This window comes from Thamnophis sirtalis, unplaced genomic scaffold, assembly GCF_051295495.1.
Source record: "Thamnophis sirtalis isolate CommonGarterSnake01/CBP01778 unplaced genomic scaffold, rThaSir2_p1.2 scaffold_1, whole genome shotgun sequence".
NCBI lineage: Eukaryota > Metazoa > Chordata > Lepidosauria > Squamata > Natricidae > Thamnophis > Thamnophis sirtalis.
In genome coordinates, this window is record NW_028261381.1 from 151,137,123 (window position 1) to 151,156,567 (window position 19,445).

The 19,445-nt window shown below is 38.6% G+C and overlaps 1 protein-coding gene across 1 annotated transcript; it reads left to right on the forward strand.

Moving 5' to 3' along the window:
* Nucleotides 1–1,971: 1,971 nt before the first annotated feature.
* LOC106547969 (potassium channel subfamily K member 16) lies at nucleotides 1,972–11,980 on the forward strand. The gene is made up of 5 exons (XM_014065254.2): nucleotides 1,972–2,163; nucleotides 2,494–2,614; nucleotides 5,801–5,967; nucleotides 8,348–8,516; nucleotides 11,721–11,980. The coding sequence occupies exons 1-5, from the start codon at nucleotides 1,972–1,974 to the stop codon at nucleotides 11,978–11,980; spliced, it is 909 nt and encodes a 302-aa protein (XP_013920729.2).
* The last annotated feature ends 7,465 nt before the right edge of the window (nucleotides 11,981–19,445 follow it).

Below are 19,445 nucleotides of genomic sequence, written 5' to 3' on the forward strand. Positions count from 1 at the left end.
ATGAAATACACAGCACAAATTTCAATTGATTATTAGATATCGAATACTGACCCGATTTGGTTTTTATGAGTTTGCAGGGAGCCTTCTCCCTGACTGTAGTTAGCTTGTTTATATTTTCTCAGAATTTCAGCTCATAAATCCCAAAGGATTTGTATCTTGGATCCTTCATATTCTACAGCTGGAGAAGAGTTTGACTCTCATCATTTGGTGTGTGCCTGTGTGAATAGAATGCTCATTTACTGTAATTATAATGTCCTTGGAGGGTTGGGTCGTGAAGAAACATTGTCTCAGTGCCACGCATGTGCATTTTATGTGGAACTGTTGTGAAATGTAGAGAGAGAGAGGCAATACGTTCTTGGATTGGTAGAGGAAATAATATGCACCTCTCTTTTTCCTCTTTTGGAAACTTTGGTTTTCAAAATATTCCACCTTTACTTGTAAGATTATTTTCAGTATATTGAGATTTTTAATTACGGAGTCAAATGACCTTCTGAATTCATCTGCCATTTATTCAAAGCCTGTCAATATTTATGTCATAATTGACAATTCAGTGTTAATTGGAGATGTACAGATTGCTTGGAATGGATCAGCCAGAGCCTTAAATTAATCTGCTCCAGAAAGTCTCCCCCCACCCCCCGCTTTGAATTCTAGTTTATGGTTGCTGGGGTCTATTTATTCAGGCAGTATTGAGAGGGGCTTGGAGTGGTCTTTCGGTTGTTCTTTTGGAGCAAAATAGGTTGAAAATTTCTAGCATTGTTTCTTTTCGCTCCCTCTTCAAGGAAATGCTTTAAAATACCACAATTTCATTTCCTTTTAAATCAGGAACAGATATGTTATGTTTTGTGTTTCTTGCATTGATACTTGTTTTAAAATATTTTTAACAATGTATAATTGTCCAGAGTCAATGAGAATTGGCAGAATAGTAATAATAATATTTATTATATTATAATGCATATGTATATATAATTTGTGTTTATAATTTTTATATAATAATGCAAGCTGGCGATGCCCACCCTGGACCCTGAGGTCAAACACAACCCAGATGCGGCCCTCAATGAAATTGAGTTTTGACACCCCTGCTATATAGATGGATAAAACCCCCTCTAAACATGTGGCTGACTTTGTGACCCATCATAATAATAATGTGTTCAAATGTGAAATAGATGAGCACTGTTTGGCTTCTGGTTCTCTGTGTTTAGTTATTTCCCAGGAAGGGCAAGTGTTGATTGGCTGTCAGTTTATATGAGTTGTTTAGAGCCGAGGTGGCGCAGTGGTTAAATGCAGCACTGCAGGCTACTTCAGCTGACTGCAGTTCTGCAGTTCGGCTGTTCAAATCTCACCGGCTCAGGGTTGACTCAGCCTTCCATCCTTCCGAGGTGGGTAAAATGAGGACCCGGATTGTTGTTGGGGGCAATATGCTGACTCTGTAAACCGCTTAGAGAGGGCTGAAAGCCCTATGAAGCGGTATATAAGTCTAACTGCTATTGCTATTGCTATTTAGACCTGCAAATATTCATAGAATCTTGACCCTGGCAAATAATGAAAATAGCTTTAAAATGGAATCAGAAAAGTTAGGAGAAAGACTGACTAGTTGCCTGGAGCATTTGTTACTGACGATCCTTCCAGGCAGTTGTTGGTGTTATCAAGAAATATTGTTCCACTTAATGGGTTTATCATGGGAAGAAAAAAACAACTGGAAAAATTATGGGAGTGAGGCCAAAGCAATTACAACATTCTCCTGGGAAGTTTCTGAAACAATATTTTGCTTTACTTAGGAAGTCCCTAAGCTGCTCTTGAACCCTGAGACTATTTGCGGTGGGGAGACATCATTGGCATTATCAGTTCAAATTCCAAGCTGAAATGAGAACTGCTCAGCTGGGATTTCATTCAATCAGGGTTGGAAAAATTACAAATCAGGCTGTGTTTACCAGCATCTCTGTTTTCCTTTCTTTCTTTCTCCCACAGGCCATCATGTTCTACAGCAGAGTACAGAGTTGTATGTTAGCAGCTGCCTACCTTGCTTATCTCCTGATGGGCGCTCTCATCTTCCAGGTTCTGGAAAAAGATGCCGAGAGGCTACAGCAAGGCATCACTTTTAGACTGGAGGACTTTCTGAAGAACGTCACTTCCCTCAGTGCAGCGGAGGTGAACATCTTAGTGGAGGTAGGGCATTCTTTCTGAAGTGAATCCAAAAAATAAGGAATCCAAAAACTGTGGTGCTTTGAATATCATCTGTGGAGATCAAGTTCCTTCCCTTCCCCATTCCATCCCCTTTTTAATTATGAAATTGATGTATTAAGCTGTATGTATTAATTAGAAGTTTTAAAGAAAAGGCTATGGTATTTTGAAAAGGTTTTATCCTTTCAGTTCAATTTCATTTGGTAGACGTTCTTAGAATCAGAAGATACAGCTTGGTAGCAAAAAACATATAAATAAATGTTGTTTGATAATCAGTTATGGTTATTGAAATGTCAAATGTCATCTTAATTACAGAATCTGATGGAAGCTGTTAGGAGGGGCATATATCCAGCAGAAAATGAATTATCTGATGAACACAACAATTGGGATTTCAGTAATTCTTTCTTCTTTGTGGGTTCTATGTTATCCACAATAGGTAAACTGCTTATGCTTCTCCCTTAAATGTTTGTTTGTTAATCGTATTTGTATAACCAACCATGTCACTGAAAGCAACTCGGGGTGATGCAGTTGAAGTCAGAAACATTTATTGCAGTTTGTTTCAAGAGTCATTTTTATGCATCAGATCGTATCTTCCTCTTTCTTATAAAACCAAACAAGCTATAATTCATTTTTGTGACAATTGTTAATATGAAATAGGACAGCATATATACACACACAAACACACACACAAAAATACACAAACATACACACACACACACACACACACACAAGCAACAAAGTGTTAGAAAATCCTGAAATTGAAATATCAAATGCACTTGTTTTAATTCATATGTAGAAAGCGGCTGTGATCTTATAAAAAGGGAAACAGTTAAGAAGATAAAATACAGAGCTTTGGAAAGTCTCTGCTCATAAATAGAAATAACTTTTAAAAAACTCATTTAACCCCATTACATTCACCAAAAAGTTCACAGGCTCATATATGAGGTTTTCTCATGTTATGATACAGCAATGTTGTGAAACAGACTGCTGTGGGAAAACCTTTTCTCCAATGCAAAAGGTCAGTACAAATGCCTGTAAATAAACTATTAGCCCAGCCCCAATGACAATCCAACATTTTAAATTGTTTAGAGACATTTAGATTTTTTTTTATAAAAAATTAAAGACTTTTTAATATTTTATAGAGCCATTTTAGTGGAGTGGTTAAGGTGCTGGCCTAGAGTTCTAATCCTGTTTTAGACTTGAAAGCTGGCTGGATGACTTTGGGCCAGTCATTCACTTTCAACTCAACTGACCTCACAGGGTTGTTATTGTGGGAAAAATAGGAAGAAGAAGAGAATTAGGCCTGTTTGCTACCTTGAATTACTTGTAAAGTAATAAAGGCAGAATAAAAACCTAATAAATAATAAAGACATTTTCTGCAATTCAATAAAATTTGTGCAGAATCACAGCTTTTATTCAGCATGCCATACCAATTCTTCTAAATAAGGAGTCCCAACCGCGGTCCGTGGATTGGCACTGGTCCGTGGCATGCCAGAAACCAAGCCGCACAAACAAGCGAAGCCCCATTCATGGGACTCAGGCAGCATGTGAAACTACGGCCCCTCTCTCCACAGAACCGGTCCCTGGGGCCCCAAAGGTTGAGGGCCGCTGTTCTAAATGGACTATATTAAAACCACAAACACTTTTCCTCAAATGCATTTTTTTACGCATTATCCTGTCTGTAGTATATGAGGTAAAATATATCATAAAAAATATTATATATAATATGTAAAGTATATTTTAAAATATGTAAAGTATATTTTAAAATATATAAATATATTTTAAAATATGTAAAATATATTTTAAAATATGTAAAATATATTTTAAAATATGTAAAATATATTTTAAAATATGTAAAATATATTTTAAAATATGTAAAATATATTTTAAAATATGTAAAATATATTTTAAAATATGTAAAATATATTTTAAAATATGTAAAATATATTTTAAAATATGTAAAATATATTTTAAAATATGTAAAATATATTTTAAAATATGTAAAATATATTTTAAAATATGTAAAATATATTTTAAAATATGTAAAATATATCAGGGAGGCAGTGGCTCAGTGGCTAAGATGCTGAGTTTGTCCATCAGACAGAAAGGTCGGCAGTTCGGCAGTTCGAATCCCTAGTGCCACATAATGGAGTAAGTTCCCGTTACTTATCCCAGCTTCTGCTAACCTAACAGTTCGAAAGCACGTAAAAATGCAAGTAGAAAAATAGTGACCACCTTTGGTGGGAAGGTAACAGCGTTCCGTGCACCTTCGGCGTTTCATGCCAGCCACATGACCACAGAGACGTCTTTGGACAGTGCTGGCTCTTCAGCTTTGAAACAGAGATGAGCACCGCCCCCTAGAGTTGGGAACTACTATAACATATGTGCAAGGGGAACCTTTACCTATATCTTTTAGTATATGAGAGAATATCATTATTTTGTATTTTTCACATGGAAGACATAATAACAACCTTCTCTGGCTTTCTAAATGCATGACAAATACAAAGGTGGCTGATAGAGAAGAAAGAATATCGTTAGTATTTGTTCAAAACTGTGGTGAACAAGAAATAGGGCTTGTCTGAGTCTCCTGGGAAGGCTCAGCCTTCGGACTTGATGTATTCCAGGCTACTTTAACTTTTGGCTAAATCATTTAGAAGAACAGATAAATAGGTTTTCTGATTATTTTGGGTTGCTTGGATAAATCTTGGGATTTCAGCCTAAAACAACATTGTCTGTTCTTTAAACTCTGTAGAACATGTTGCTTATTTCAACTGTGTGCTTAGAGTGGAAATAAATGTGAGTCAATGCAACTGAAGGAGTATTGTAATACGAGAATATTCTGATAATAGAAGTATTCTTATAAACATGTGTGTGAATTATTTAAGATCCCAAACTACTTTGGCATTAGTTACTAGAGCTGTTCCTCAAATGCACTCCACCCCTACCAGTTGCCATGCAATGGTCTTTTTTTTTTTTTTTTACCAAGGACAAGAAAATAATAAAAGATGTGCAGAGAAACTGCAGAATTACATTTAATATCTAGGTTTTGTTCTTGCCACAGCCACTCTTTTATCTTGGTCCTAAAAAATGTTATGTATGCCTAGTAAAGAAATCCAGTTATGCTAATAATCATGGATGATGCCTTAGAGAACTCATGGAAGGTGGCATTTAGAAACTCCAAATTAATGGCATCCTGAAGCAAAAAGAATTACTTTTCAAATTATATCTTGCTTATAAAGGCAGGAAGGAAGTACCAATAGTAATAAGAAGGTTTACCTAGTAATAGGAAGGTTTACTTAATAGGAAGGGAAGTACCAACATAATGCTCACCAGTATATTCTCTGTAAATCAGGGGTGAAATTCAGCAGGTTCTGACAGGTTCTGGAGAACCGCTAGTGGAAATTTTGAGTACTTTGGAGAATTGGCAAGTACCACCTCTGGCTGGCCCCAGAGCGTGGTGGGAATGGAGATTTTGTAATATCCTTCCCCCAGGAGTGGGGAGGGAATGGAGATTTTGCAGTATCCTTCCCCTGCCATGCCCACAAAAAGCCACACCCACAAAACTGGTAGCAAAAAAAAATAATTGAATTTCACCACTGCTGTAAATTTCATGTTTTCACAGGCTACGGAAACCTCTCCCCCAAAACAGCTGGTGGTCAGCTTTTCTGTGTCTTTTTTGCTCTCTTTGGAATTCCTCTGAATATTGTCTTTTTGCAGCATATTGGCAAGATGCTCTCCATGGTCTGCGAACGGCTAGCTAAATGGCTGTATAGGAAAGGTGTAAAAAAGGTAATTTTTTTTAGAAATATGTTATTCCACGATTATTTATGAAAATAAGCCAAAGAGCTTAAGATGATAATTTAATTGAAGAACAGTCTGAGTCAGTCAAGCAGAAATAACCATCCTTTAAAGCTGTTTTGTAGCTGCACATTACCAACAAAATACATCCGTACTAAAGTTACAATGATGTAGCTATCAGGGTATATTAAATAGCTGTGTAATTTCATTAAATCCATTCCTGGAAATACAATATTTCTAGCCCATTAATCTGATTTATGGGTCAGTTAATGGACACAAACAGAGGCCCCCAAACTGCAAATGGTTCATTTAATCCAGGCGAAACCAGGGCACAATATCTCAGATTTTAAAAGAAATCTCCTCCTGTTTTATTGTACTGCAGTAATTCCAAACTGCATCAAATGATTGTACCATTAGAGAGGTTTAAGTCCAAACTCTATTTTAGTATGATAAATTCAAAGCAAATTAGGCAGAAATGTCTCTCCTCTCAACCTAAAGCTCTCCAATATGCTGAATACCCTAACTCAGTGATGACAAACCTTTTCAGCACGGGGTGCTGAAAAGGGACGGCAAGCATGCGCATGTGGCACCGAGTGCCGAAAAGGGAGCACTTTGAGTGTGCACTCATCTGGGCTGCAACCAGGAAGAGGAGCTGCCCAGGGGGCATGCCTGTGCCCAAAAATGAACTTCTAGTTTGGGGTGCATGCATATGCGCCGGCCAGTAAGTCTTACAGTTACTGATGGGCATGCACATGCACTGATCAGCTGGCCAGCATGCATGTTCACACCGGTAAACAGAAGACCAACTCTTCTGGTTTCTGGCACTGCCTCATGCACAAAAGCCAGGTGATCATTGCGGAAGAGGAACATGGCAACATGGCTCCATGTGCCACTTTGGGCACGCATGCCATAGGTTCGCCATCACAGCCCTAACTGATTCAATCTCCTCCTACAATAGGAGTATCCAACCTTGGCAACTTTAAGACTTGTAGACCTCAACTCTCAGAATTCCCCAGCCAGTATTCATGTAGAATTCTAGGGAATTCTGGGAGTTGAAGTCCTCAAAGTAAAGTTGCCAAGGTTGGGCATCCCAATCTTAAAACATTTCTCTTAAACGTTGACATTTAAGCCTTCCACTTATATAATCAAACAATTTTCTTAACAATTCCTTACCCTTTCCTTTTAGGACTATCTCTAAAGTTATCCCAATTTTTCTCATTTGGTGTGCGTCATCAAGGCAGTGTTAATTCTTGGTGATCCAACAGATATACCTTATTCATGATCAACCCATTTATAGTATTTATCCACATAGTTTTCTTGGTGAAATTCAGAAGTGGTTTATCACTGACACAATTTGAAATGATGCCTTTGTAGTTGCTAGGCTTTCTATATTGCTGTTGCTGCTTGAATGCTTAACTCAGCTTTGGCACTGGGATGACCTTCACTCCTAGCTTAAATGACCCCGGTGGTAGTATAGGCCTTCCCAGTGTTCCTTGCTCAGCCCTCCCAATGACTCAGCACCAGACTTGAGGGGGTCCAATTTCAAAGCATTTTAACACTATGTGATAGAATTGAAACATAACACACAACAATGCAGCCCATGAATCCTCAAATAATCCTCAACTTTGTTGTTGTTGTTAGCTGCAAAGTCATGTCTGGCCCATTGTGACCCCATGGACAATGTTCCTCCAGGCCTTCCTGTCCTCTACCATCCTCTGGAGTCCATTTAAGCTCAAGCCTCCTGCTTCAGTGACTCCATCCAGCCACCTCATTCTCTGTCGCCCCCTTCTTCTTTTGTCCTCCATCGTTCCCAGCATTAGGTTCTTCTCCAGTGAGTCCTTCCTTCTCATTAGGTGGCCAAAGTATTTGAAGTCCTCAACTTACAATCGTTCATTTAGTGACCATTCAAAGTTACAATGGTACCAAACAACCTGGTGTATGACTGGTCCTCGCACTTACAACTGTTGCAACACTGCCATGGTAACAAGATCAGAATTTGGGTGCGTGGCAATTGACATATTTATGACAGTTGTGTCATTCCAGGAACTTATGATCTTCATTTAAACCTTCCCAGTCAGTTTCCGGCAAGCAATGAAAATGAGAGGAAGCTGAATTCACTTAACAATCGCTTGAGTCACTTAACAACTGTGGCAAAAAAGTCATAAAATCAGGAATGGCTCACTTAACAGCTGCTTTGCTTAGCAACAGAAAGTCTGGTTCCAATTGTGGTTGTAATTTGAAGTCTACCTGTATGAGATAGGAGGCAATATAAGACCATAGAAGTTCTGGAAATAGGCAGGCAAGCAGAGGCAGCTGTCTGTACCAAGGGCAATTTTCTTGTATCAAATCAGCTTTTTTCTCTGTTTTTCAGAAAACCGCAAGGGGCTTGACGCTTCTGTTCTTCCTGCTTATGGGAATACTAGTGTTTCTTTGTGTGCCATCGGCCATCATTCAAAAAATAGAGGGCTGGTCCTATAGTGAAGCAATTTATTTTACATTTATTACCCTTAGCACCATTGGATTTGGAGATTATATGATAGGTAAGTTTCTCTGTAGCATTTTCAAAACAATACTTTCTATTTGGATCAGGATGGCTCCTATGGTACAGTATGTTCTGATGCAGTTAAGAGACCAAATGGAGACTTGACTTTTAGAATGGCTATAGGGGTGAACCTATTTTGTAAGTTCAAGGTGGATGATTGCAACCACTGTGCTCACCAGGTACTACAAGGCTGGGCTGGGAATTTTTTTAGACTGTGGGTGGCATCGGTTGCTGAATAACATTCAAAGGAGTGTTGCTGCATACCTGAACATCCCTGGATGCATTGTGCACAGTCCTAAGTTCAATGGTCTGAAGCAACATCCCTGAGAAAGAGAGAGAACAATCACCTTCTACTTACTATAATTAAAGATGAGTGGACTTCAACCAGTGGTGGGTTTCAAAAATTCTTCGAACCTACTCTGTGGGTGTGGCCTCCTTTGTGGGAGTGGCTTGCCGCCCATGTGACCGGATGGGAGTGGCTTGCCACCCATGTGACCGGATATGAAGATGCAGACGACACTTGTCAGAACCACCTTAAATTACCTCACACACAGCACTGGCATGCATAAGAATATGATGTAAACTTGTTTTTTAAAAGGCATCTTTGGTTTGCGTTAAAACAACTTCAACACACGCAATGTTCTGATTGCACCACAAATGCAGTAGTCATCCTTACCTTTCACAGAGGCACTGAGTTTTATAAATATGAGCTTGATAGTGTAGAATAATCATATCCAAGGACCAGTGGTGGGTTTCAAAAAATTTTGGAACCTCTTCTGTAGGTGTGGCCTCCTTTCCGGGTCCACTGGTGGAACCTCTTCTAACCGGTAGATTTGATGAACTGGTTCTACCGAATAGGTGCGAACTGGTAGGAACCCACCTCTGACTTCAACTCCCAGAATACCCCAGCTAGCAGATTGAACCCATGGTCTGAGTTCATAGCCCACAAGGCATATCTATATTCTAGTGTCATGCATTAAGTAAAATAAGTCTAGTATTTTAGATCTTAATTTTCTCCTTTTTCTTGAGAAGATCCCCTTCCATTTAGTTTAAGAAACAATTCCTTCCAACAGAGAAGACCCAGCTCTTTTACTACTTATGCTTCCCTGGCTTTGGAGCAGACTATGCCGATGTCAGTTCTCAAATGGATTCTGTTGAGTTTGAAGAGGAAATGATTATAGGTTTTGCCTTGATTTACAAATTTAGTCAGACGTTTTAATTATGTGGTTGTTTATACATATGTGTGAGCCTGTTGGAAGAAATGTCCATCTGGGTTCAGTTCCAAGTGGGAAGAAAGACACTAGAAACATGGAAGCTGATTGGAAAGATGGTTTAATGGTGGACAGGAGCACCAGGATTGAGATCCTGGGCAAAAAAGTGTGTGTGTGTGTGTGTGTGTGTGTGTGTGTGTGAGAGAGAGAGAGAGAGAGAGAGAGAGAGAGACAGACAGACAGACAGACAGACAGACAGACAGACACTCTCTTGGGCCCTGCCTTGGAGCTTCCTGTTCCTGTGTAAGAAAAGTACTCTGATTGGTTGTCAGACCCCCATGGGGCCATGCAGGGGTAGCCTTGTAGGTTCTCTTGAATCCCAGGCCTGGTTGAATCTTGCTGGGTGATGATGTAATGAAGGGGCTTTGGACAATTCCTATTACGGTTTAATGACGTTGTCCTGGTTTGGATCTTGAGTGAGGGCTAATCCTATATGTCCTGTGGACCATGTCTTTGGTAGATAAAATGGCCCAATCTTTTGTCTTGTAGATAGGCTGGCACCAGTCTTTCTGGGGCTATTAACAAAGGTGGGGGCTGCTTTCGAAGAGCATGTTTCTCCTTTTCTCATCCAGGGAGGTATAATATTCTGCTTTTTAAATATTTCCTAGAATATTTCATTCTTCTAGGAGAAGTGTAGGTGCTAACTTCCTGCAAGCCTTTAGTTAAAAGCCAAGGGAATAATGATAATTACTATTGCTATGAATAAGAATATAGTCTGGGGCCCCAAATCTTCCTGCAGGATGTCTCCAACTCAGTAAAGCTGTCTTTAATTTTCAGCGGAACAGAATTCAACAGTTGTCTTATGTAGAAGTAGTGACATCATTTTTCTGACACAAGACAAGTATGATGATGATAATGATGATATACACCAGTGTGTTTTTCAATCTTGGCAACTTTAAAACGTATGAACTTCAACTCCCAGAATTCCCCAGATTCTGCATGAATGCTGGCTGAAGAATTCTGAGAGTTGAAGGCCACACATCTTAAAGTTGCCAAAGGCTGAAAGACATTGATATACATTGTTTATGTGGTTTGGAAGAAAACATCAAACTCTGGTTTACAACACAGGGAGGAAATGAAGGGAGGTGAATATGGAATCATGATGCAGTTAAAAACAGAAACACATTATTATTTTATTATATGTATATAAAATAAAAAGATAATAAAAAATATAAAAAGTATATAAAATATGTACCCAGCACTGCTGATTTTGCTCAATGTCTGATTCAAAGATGGCATAAAATTAATAATATATACAGTATAATAAAATGTAATGTAAATATTAAATACATGTGTAACAAATAACATATAACAATATGGCATGAATAAAATAATTTATCATTATGTCTAAAGCAGCCCTTTAACCACTGCACATCAACAATCTACCATATTTTTCAGAGTATAAGACGGACGCATCTTTTCCCCCCTAAAAGAGCATGGAAATGTTGGTGCATCTTATACACCGAATACAGCCATTTTTGGCTTCCCGAAAACCTGCTCCCATATCCCATTTTTGTGAAAAACAGGCTTTTTGCAAAAACAGAGGCATTTTTGCCTTCCACCAGCCCCTAGAAGCATTCTGCAGGCTTCAGCAGGGCTGGGGGGAGGCAAAAAAATTGCTTAGTTTTTGCGAAAAACAGCCTATTTTCCACCCGTTTTTCACAAAAACAGGGGCGTTTTTGCCTTCCCCCAGCCCTGCTGATGCCTGTAGAGTGCTCCTGGGGGCCAGGGAGGACAAAAACATTTTTCTTATTTACCTCTTCGAAATCTTGGTGTGTCTTATACACCTGTGCGTCTTATAGTCTGAAAAATACAGTAGTCTCCCTGGAATGCAATTTTCTTCCTCTAAGTAGAGAAGTTCAGATAACATGCATTTGCTTTTTACATTTTTTTTTTGTTTTATTCAACTTTTCCTTCTTCTGTGTTTCCAGGGAGGCAACATGACAAATTCTACTTCCCTGGCTATCGGATTGTGGTAGCAATTTGGATTATCTTCGGACTTGCTTGGATAGCACTACTGTTTAATTTACTAACAACATTACTGGAAGACCCAAATGAGAAACCCATTGAGGATTATCTTCAGGTCAAGACAGTCAGAAAGAAGAAGAACTCAAAAAAGGATCCATCTTCTTCACTGGAAGATGGCCCAATGTTACATTCCAGTAGAGATGGACAAAGCAATCAGTTATAACTGCTATTGGACGTTTCACTGATATTTGATATCATTGCATTATTTTGCTGGTTGCTTTGAAAAGTAACTCACTGATTTTAAATTATATTTAAAATGTGAAATAAACAGCAATCCTGCAAAAAAACAATTCTGCTTTCCACAGTACACATTTACCCTTCATAATATATTCTTCACAATATATTTTCTCAATGTCTGCAACCTTAATTTTCAGAACTACAGCTTAATAGCAGAACTATCATATTTGGTCTGCAAAAATCCAAATAACTATCTAGTGGTCATCCAGATTATTGCATGTCAGGTCTGTAATCTATGTGGCCACTCAATTTAAAATAGGAAAAAATATTGGTCCTCACTTTTCAAAGTTTCATAGGTGAATTGTTAGTCTATAAGATGAGAAAGACTCTTACTTTATGCTTCAAATTCAAAGAGTTCAAGGTTTGCTTTAAGAGTATCAAATTTAGCATGAATTGCTTGCTTTCCAATAGCTTTCATCATCTAAAATCATATAACCATCGATTGTAAGACTTGGAAAGGAATTTGGAAGTAATCTAATCTGAGTCCTTGTCCAGTGCAGAAATCCAGTATTACTACATACCTACAGTGATCAACCAGGTAGGGGTGGGATCCTATCGGTTTAACAATGGTTTGCTGAGTGCACGCTTTATTTGAGTGTGTGCACAATTCAGAGAATACTTACCTTCTGGATTGCTGCTTGGGAAGGAAACAGCTGAGGTGTTCCAATCCACTCTCCTGCGTTACTCAGCTAAGAAGATAAATGTAGGTAAAGCTGAGGGGTGGGTGGGCTGGCCCACTTGATCATGGGAACAAACTGGTTTGCTCCCCGCTGAACATCGGAGTTACCGGTTCAGGTGAACTAGTCCAAACCGGTAGAATCCCATCCCTGCAACTAGGGCAGAAAGTCCATTTCTGCATTCATAATGCAGTTCAGGAATTTTCAAATTTAGTCAATCCATGGGATCTGTTTGAAAAAAACACACACAACAGATTCTCTGATTACGGGGGGGGGTAGAGTCCAAATGTCTGAATGGAGGAAAAAACAAGCTCTTTTCAAGAAAGTAATCCTAGCTCACTTATCAAGAGGGTTCAATGATATATAATAATTTGATGTCTTTGTTCAAAAGTTGAAAATACCTCTGTTTTGGGCATTGTAAATATGGAGGAGAGAACTTCCCATGGTGATAGAAAATTTTGAGAAGAGGTTATAATAACTTTCAACTAAATATTATTATAATTCCCTATGGAAAGTAAACACTGATTATTATGGTTCTCAAAAACCAGGTGTACTATATAATCTCTTTTATTAAATATATTATTATAGCTTATCTCTAAACTTTTTGTCCAAACTTGAAAAAGTTGAAAGTAGATGAGCTGATATATTTCTTCTTGTTAGGATTTCTGAATGCCCAGACAAGGTGTTTGAGGAAATAAATTTGCAGAGAAATTGTTATTCAGCTTCACAATTTCAAATAGTAACAATTGATTTTGAAAATATGCTTTGTTTACATTCAACTTGCAAGGCACGGTTTTCCAAAAATGAAGAAATCCCTCTTGTTCAACTCAGTTGCTAGAGTTTACACCAGGGGTAGTCAACCTTTTTATACCTACTTTTGTATCTCTGTTAGCAGTAAAATTTTCTAACCGCCCGCCAGTTCCACAGAAATAGTGATTTATAAAGTAGGGAAGTAACTTTACTTTATAAAATTTATAAAGCAGAGTCACAGCAAACCCCTACCGCCCACCATGAAAGCTGGAATGCCCACTAGTGGGCAGTAGGGACCAGGTTGACTACCACTGGTTTACACAGACATGCTAATGTAGGTTTGTTTGCAATGTTATGGAAATAGACTGGAAAACTATCATAAAATAAAGCAGTGGCAATTTTGCAGTCTAGCCTACAGCCCTGAGATTTCCTGGTAGTTTCTAAATCAGAATCAGAGTCTATTTAGCTTTTACAAGATCACCCAAAGTTGGCCAGACGCTGCCACCTACAGTACTTCTCGATAAATCAGTGCCAGTGGTTTATTGTTGCCTAGTGTGGATATTAAATCTCTTTAAGAATGTTCGTGTTAAAACAGTTATGGTTCAGGATTCCTTTCTTTTTGCAATGAAAATTATACAGACTGGAGAGAAATCCTTTATGCGTAATGCCAATGCCAAAACATTAAGGCTGTCCTTGCTTTGAAAAAAAAAAAGACCAATACAGTAAATTTAGAGTCCTTAGGAACTGAAGTGGGATTGATTACAATGGGAACATTTTTCTTATTCATTTTGCCTGATCATTTAAGTTCTGGTACTTCAAGTACCAATTATAAAGTAATAGAAGGCCTATGATAGTCTCTTCAGTAGCTGCCTTGTGGACCAGAGGGTCAAGAACTGAGTTGCAGGAATTGGGAATATCTACTCTAATTAGGAGAAGGACTAAGGCAGTGGTGGGATTCAATTTTTTTTGCTACTGGTTCTGTGGGCATGGCTTGGTGGGTGTGGCAGGGGAAGGTTACTGCAAAAAACCCCTTTCTTCCCAATCACCTGGGACTCGGGAGGCAGAGAATAGATGGGGTGGGGCCAGTCAGAGGTGGTATTTACCGGTTCTCCAAACTATTCAAAATTTCTGCTACTGGGCCTCCAGAACTGGTCAGAACCTGCTGAATACCACCTTTGGACTAAGGGTAATATGATATCAGTATTCCAATATTTGAAGGATTGTGATAGGGAGGAGGGACTCAACCTGAGGGGGGAAAAAGAAGTAATGGATGGAAGCTTAACAAAGTGAGATCTAACCTAGAAATAAGGTGTCCGTGAGAACAATTAATCAGTGTAACAACCTGCATTCAGAAGTTGTGGATGCTCCATCATTAAGGTTTTTAAGAACAGATTGGACAGGCATCTGTACAGAATAGTACAGGCTCTCCTGTTTGATTAGGGGGTTGGATTAGAAGAGGGGTGTCAAACTCAATTTCATTGAGGGCCACATCAGGGTTGTGTTTGACCTTGGGGTTTGTGTGGCCAGAGTGGGCATGACCTGCTCGACATCATTCAGGTCAGGGGCGCCTGTGGCAGCCCAAGTGTTCTGCCAGAGAAAACAGGCTCCCGAGTTCTGTTTTTGGCTGTGACAGCCTCCTGCAACAAGTGTTGTAGGAGGCCATTGCAGCCGGAAACGGAACTCAGGAGCCTGTTTTTGCTGGCAGAGGCAATGTGGGCCGGTCCCTCACTGTTTCCAGGGTGGCCAGATCGAAGCACCCCACAGATCAAATCCGGCCCATGGGCCTTGAGTTTGACATCCCTGGACTAGAAGATCTCCAAGGTCCCTTCCAACTTTCTGTAATTCTGTATCTTCTGAGAGCCATATGCTCAATCCAACCTTTATGAATTTCCATGAAACCATAAAAAAACCACTTGGCTGTTTCGTCAGACCATGGAATAGCATGTAATGTTTTGCTCCCTGATTACAGTTTCATGGGGAATATCCTGTATTCTTATTTTTCCTTATACTTTTAGGATGTTTTTGTTTGGCTTGGTTTCATTTCTTATTTACTTAAGAGTTCAAATCCGTTGTGTAAACCATTAAAGTCACTAAATAATAGAGGTGGCAAATGAGGTGACAAATACATAAATATGCTTTACAAGTAATAAATCAATACAATGTCTGCCTTCAGGCAAAGGAGAGAATGAATTCCTGTCAATGATGGGAAGCTTGCTCCAGCAGTTCGCACATTTACAAAGCAAAGCCTTGAGGCAATAAGCCAACAGAAGAAACCATAATCAGAGGAAGAAAAGGGAAATGGGAAAAACACTTTCTAAGAGTTCAGCACTATCTGAGTAAAAGCAGGGGGAGAACACTGTGTACTATTCCACTACTATTTTTGAGAGGGTGTGCCTTTCAGAGGGCATGCAAATAAGACTGCAGTCTTAATAACTAAATGCAATGCAAACATTGAGGTTTGTAAATGTAGGTAATATTTTACTCTGCTGGCAAGACTCAGAAGTCAATGGTTTTTTTTTAATTTTCTCTTTTTTAATCCTTCTCTTTCCCCCTCTTTAAAAATAATCCTAATTTTCATTGTATTTATGTTACAATACATCCCAATAAAAGTAGAATAGAAAAAGGACTACAGGTTTGCACCAATTCTTCATGTTGGACTTTCTGTGCAGATGCAAATCCTTGCTGTTGTCAGCTGCTCAGAGCTGAATTTTCTAAACAATAGTATGTAATATTGATTTTTCATTTCTTTTATTCAACATACACTATGTTGCTATCTCTCAAAACAATCCTGGGCAGCTAAAAACATCAATCAAAGAGACATTAGTAATAATCTATGGTACTGTATTTTCATCCACCATAATATTGAACTAGCTTTCTAGCTTTTAGGTGGTAACAATTATTAAAAGACTGCCTGGAGCTTACAAGATACTACTTCATAATAGTGTTTGCCTAAGAGTAATATATGTATGATTATACCTATAGTACTAAATGCTTTTAGATGTTAAATATGGTTTCTTTTGTAGGGTTCCATTATTGCCTTCTGTAGATTATCCAAATCTTCAGTTTGCATGTTTCTGTCAGGTAAGGACACACATGTAGTAGTTCTTCCAGCATTTATTTGAGATCCTCTGAAATCATTGTGGCAACATTCAGCAGAAAACAGAATAACAGTTGGAAGGGACCTTGGAGGTCTTCTAGTCTAACCCCCTGCTCAAACAGGGGACTTTATACTATTTCAGACAAGTAGCTGTCCAGTCTCTTACAGTGATGGAGCACCCCCCCCCCCCAAAAAAGCAATGAAGCACCAGAAAAAACACCAATGGTTATTGACAAGCTTTTCAAACACAAAATTAAGAATAGTATTTGAGACGGGAGCTTTTTAGAAGGAAAATATATATACAGATCATACATTGAAATAAATAGATGGATTACTTGGAAAGAGCAGGGAAATCAGATTCCACCCTGGAATAAGAGTCAGACTTTGTTGATGAATGTCTTCTTTCTTTATACTCCTGTCGTAGAAAAAAAAAAGTCAAATCTGATTATTTCATATCTTCACCTCTAGGTGACAGTCTAAGCTAAGTCAATACACTGATATCCTCTCAGAGCCAGCTCTGAAGAGTCTGCATTTTTGGTCAAGGGTTGATCAACTTAGCTTTTGGATGTATATGTATATACCATGCAAAACCTGAGAACACTCCTTGATGCAATTATACATCAAATTATTATTTACAGCTACATCCAAACTAGGAAATAGTTAAACTAGTCATGATCTCTCTCCCTCTCTCCCTCCCTCCCTCCCCCCTCTCTCTTGCTTTTTCTAATTTATTAGAAAATAGTCTAATGGTCTAAATAGTATAAATATAATCTAATAGTCTAATTTATGATGGCATATATAAGAGAAAAAAACTTGAAGAAATTGGGCAATTATTAGAATCAAACATGATTCTCCAAACCCATTCACAATCCACATTTTTTTCCTGAGCTTTGTTGTTAGTTGCAAAGTTGTGTCCAACCCATCATGACTCCCATGGACAACGTTCCTCCAGGCCTTCCTGTCCTCTACCATTCTCTGGAGTCCATTTAAGCTCAGGCCTCCTGCTTTGGTGACTCCATCCAGCCACCTCATTCTCTGTTTGTCCTCTTCTTCTTTTCCCCTCAATCTTTCCCAATATTGGGCTCTTCTCCAGTGTGTCCTTCCTTCTCTTTAGGTGGCCAAAGTATTTGAGTTTCATCTTTCTGAGCTTAAAACTTTTAAAAAACACAACTAAAAGGGACATGGCAGCCACAGTTTGAGAAGTGATCCTCTCAACTGTGATATTATTGCTAACCAGAAGTGTAGAATTTTGAAATATAGGGGGCACTGTGTATTCAGAAATGTAGAAATAGTAAAAAAAAACAAAAAAAACCAACCAACCTATTTCTTTATTTGACTAAGTCCTTTCTGCATAGTGCTTTACTGAACAGCATAAACAAAAAAGCTTCCGGCCTCACAGAGCTTATTAGCAATCTCTGTTTATACAGTAGAAAGTAGTTAGGAAGACTCCAGAGGAATGAGAGGGAGAGGATGGCAATTTATTTAAGAACCAAAAAACAAAGAGATTCCCTTTCAAATATTTTGGTCTGCCTTTGAGACAAGAGTTGTGGACAAAACTTCCTTGCAAGAAAAGGAAGAAGCACAGCCCACTATTGTCGTGTCTACCTTAAATTTGTGGGAAAGGAGGATGGTCCCAAATATCTTACATTCAGTTATTTTGGCCTGATTTCAGATACTGATTCATCAATGTGTCTTTAATAAATATTTGCAGAGCATTCACGGTGATTTGTGTTTTACTGAAATTATATCCATGAGGCATGCTGCAAAAAGAGAAAGAGTCAGAAAGGATACAAAACAGATAAACAGATTCAAGTATCAAAATCAATTTTATCTTATACTACCATGTAATAAAGAAAATATGACTAGTTGGAATTCTGCACTCTAGCTGTGTGATTTCAGAATAAAGGCCAATATTTCAATTTCCTTCCTCCCTGCCTCCCATCCTCCCTTCCTTTTTTATATTACACTAGGATAAGTTTATATTGAGTTTATATTGTTAAAACACCAGTTTAGCTGGGTCCTTGAATTGTCCATTTTCTATTTTAAATGTTTTTACAATAAATATACAAGGCAGTAAATTTCTGAATCCTTTATCTTTAAACTTGACTGATGGCATCGCCAAGCTATATGTCCTGCCATCCCGTCTGTGCCACCCACACCATACTTCCATGTTTAATGCAATATATCATTGCTAGTGTGGCAGGATGTGTATTTTATAGAGGAATCAGCATATTAATGCCATATGGGATTTCAGTCAAATTCAAAACAAAAAAAACACTAGGAAGGAGGAAAAAACTTGATTTCAGTTATAGCCTGAGATTGTATGATTGTATAGCTTCCTCCCACTACCCCATTAGATGTTTGTGTGTGTACACACACACACACACACACACACACACACACACACACTTTTATTTACTTGGTATCAGCTAGATACCAAACAGATACCAAACAGATCCTGAAGATGAAATCAAATACTTTGGCCACCCAATGAGAAAGAAGGACTCATTGGAGAAGAGCCTAATGTTGGGATAGATTGAGGGCAAAAGAAGAAGAGGACGACAGAGAATGAAATGGCTGGATGGAGTCACCGAAGCAGGAGGCTTGAGCTTAAATGGATTCCAGAGGATGGTAGAGGAAAGGAAGGCCTGGAGGAACGTTGTCCATGGGATCGTGATGGGTCGGACATGTTTTCAGAATCAGTAGTATAGCTACATAATTTATACCCCAAATTTCATGTTCTAATGAGAAAAGATAGAATGTAGGTCGGGTGTGTCCAACCTTTTGGCTTGCCTGGTCCACACTGAGTGAAGAGGAATTGTCTTACACCGCATACAAAATATATAACAGCTCATCGCACCATCAGC

Coding starts and splice junctions, on each gene's coding strand:
- LOC106547969 (XM_014065254.2), top strand. CDS start 1,972: ATGTTCTACAGCAGAGTACAGAGTTGTATGTTAGCAGCTGCCTACCTT. Junction 2,615..5,800: donor TTCTATGTTATCCACAATAG/GTAAACTGCTTA, acceptor ATGTTTTCACAG/GCTACGGAAACCTCTCCCCC. Junction 5,968..8,347: donor ATAGGAAAGGTGTAAAAAAG/GTAATTTTTTTT, acceptor TCTGTTTTTCAG/AAAACCGCAAGGGGCTTGAC.